The 2,399-nt window shown below is 51.1% G+C and overlaps 1 protein-coding gene across 1 annotated transcript; it reads left to right on the top strand.

Moving 5' to 3' along the window:
* Positions 1 to 128: 128 nt before the first annotated feature.
* PHACADRAFT_189236 (uncharacterized protein) lies at positions 129 to 2,106 on the top strand (the record flags this gene model as incomplete). Its single annotated transcript, XM_007403190.1, has 8 exons — positions 129 to 537; positions 591 to 807; positions 858 to 883; positions 933 to 1,003; positions 1,051 to 1,368; positions 1,418 to 1,441; positions 1,496 to 1,623; positions 1,676 to 2,106. Exons 1-8 carry the CDS (start codon positions 223 to 225, stop codon positions 2,104 to 2,106), a joined length of 1,530 nt encoding a protein of 509 aa, XP_007403252.1. The 5' UTR covers positions 129 to 222.
* Between the last annotated feature and the right edge of the window lie 293 nt (positions 2,107 to 2,399).

Below are 2,399 nucleotides of genomic sequence, written 5' to 3'. Positions count from 1 at the left end.
CGTTCTTTATCGCGGTAGACTGTAAAGCCTGAAGCGGCAAGTGGTTCCTGAGGTACCTTCTGCGTTGACCGGCTATCCATAGTTATTTTTCTCATCGGCACTCTCGAAGCATAGATGGCTCTATAAAGCGCAAAACGCTCCACGAGGGCTAACGTGTGGGTTCACGACACCCCCGTCGTATTTCTCCCTTGTTGTAAGTGAAGGCAGCCTCAGACTAACAGGATGACCACCGTCCTGCCGACACTTCCACTCCGTCTGAGCGAGAAGCGCGATGACGTCTCAGACAAGGACTCGGACAGCAAGCGTGATGATTCGACCTACAGTGTCGTCGAGGCACCACCGCTTGGTGAGCTCGTCTCCGACAAAGATGGCAAGCGGCCTTTCTGGACGCGCAAAAAGCGGAACCCAGAGGACATTGCTACCCAGCCTTCTGTCTTTGATGACCCCGTCACCCTCAAGATCTACCGCCCGCCGCTGCAGTGGGAGAATGCTCATCGTTTCGACCCCCTCTTCCGGTGGACGTGGGCAGAAGAGTTTGTGAGTCTATGTTATGGCCTGAAACTTGCGCGCATACTTATAACGAACCATAGAAACTCGTCAGGAAGATCGACTTCAAGATCATGATTTGGGCATGGCTGATGTTCTTCTGCCTGGATTTGGATCGTACCAACATCTCTCAGGCCAACACTGACAACTTCCTGAACGATCTCCACATGACCACCGACGACTTCAACCTCGGTAATACTCTGTTCAAAGTCTGCTTCTTGATTGCCGAGCTGCCCTCCCAGCTGTTGTCCAAGCGTATCGGTGAGTGATCTATATCTACAATCCTCGACATATCTGATGTCTCGCCCCAGGGCCTGACCGTTGGATACCAAGCCAAGTATGTAATTTTGCATTATGATATGGCAACCTGCTGATGTTGGAAGCAGATGTTCCTCTGGAGTATCGTCTCTTTCAGTCAATATTGGCTGAGCGGACGGGGAAGCTTTTTGTTGACAAGGTATGCTCTTCAGCAGTGCTCCTCAGCAGTGCTGACCATAGCTATAGATGTCTTCTCGGCTTTCTTCAGGGTGGTTTCATTCCTGACGTCATCCTCTATCTTTCCTACTTTTACACCAAGAACGAACTGCCTATCCGTCTCGCATGGTTCTGGGTATCGAACTACGCGGACCAGATTGTCGGAGCCTTCCTTGCAACAGGCATTCTCAAGCTGCGTGGACACAACGACGTTGCTGGATGGAGATATCTGTTCCTCATCGAGGGCCTGTTGACTTGTCTCGTTGGGTTGTTCTCATTTGTAATGATGCCTCCAGGTCCTACGCAAACGAAAGCCTGGTGCCGTCCGAAGGGTTGGTTCACCGAGCGGTATGTAGCAGTCGGTATCTTGAGGATATGGGTGCTCATTACTATAAAGGGAAGAAAAGATCATGGTCAACAGGTTTGTCACCGTTCGTTTGATTTAGCTTAATTTGGCATTAACATTACCCAATAGGGTCCTGCGCGACGATCCTTCTAAGTCTGGCATGCACAATCGCCAAGGCCTGAGCATCAAGATGATTTGGAGTTGCCTCAAGGATTGGCGGATGTGGCCGCTATACATTCTTGGACTGACCTTCCTCGGTATGCTCATCGCGCTGTACCATATTACATTAACTGACATATAGACCTCCAGTCCCAGTCACTCCTCCGCAGACCTATCTAACACTATCTCTTCGCAACCTCGGTTTCAACACGACACAATCCAATTTACTTTCTATCCCGTCCACAGCGCTGGGCATCGTTCTTCTCCTCGTTTTCTGCTACCTCAGCGAGCTCATCGACAGTCGCACGATCTCCATGCTCACACTGCAGTTATGGGCGCTCCCGTTGCTCATCGTCCTGTATTCGTTCAACGAGCATACTTCTCAATGGGTGTACTTCGCCGTTGTCAGTCTCATCATCGCGTACCCCTACGTACATCCCGTTCAGGTTGCATGGGCCTCGACCAACTCGTACAGCGTTCAAGGTCGTACGGTGTCTGCGTCGGTGTACAACATGTTCGTGCAAGCCGGTGGTGTTGTAGCGGTGAGATTTTCCGTCGTTCGGACGCTCCACATTACCTGACGACCCATGTGCTCAGGCGAATATCTACCGCACTGATGACCAGGTTAGTCGCTCAAACGTCTGCGCTGTCTCATTCACACTCATATTTGTTTCATCCCGCAGCCCCTCTGTACGCCATTTTACCGCTGTGTGGTGTGTTGTCGTCGGTGCTGATCCGGGGCTTAGACAAGCGTGGTAATCGCGCGCTCATAGGCATCGCCGTCATGAACATTATTTTGTATCTTCTGACATGGTTGTTCTATCGTGAGATCAATCGACACAGAGACCGCAAATGGAAGGCCATGACACCGCAG

The sequence above is a fragment of the Phanerochaete carnosa genome, assembly GCF_000300595.1.
Source record: "Phanerochaete carnosa HHB-10118-sp unplaced genomic scaffold PHACAscaffold_851, whole genome shotgun sequence".
Classification (NCBI taxonomy): domain Eukaryota; kingdom Fungi; phylum Basidiomycota; class Agaricomycetes; order Polyporales; family Phanerochaetaceae; genus Phanerochaete; species Phanerochaete carnosa.
Note: the sequence above shows the minus strand (reverse complement) of the source record. Positions and strands in the feature narration are given on the sequence as shown.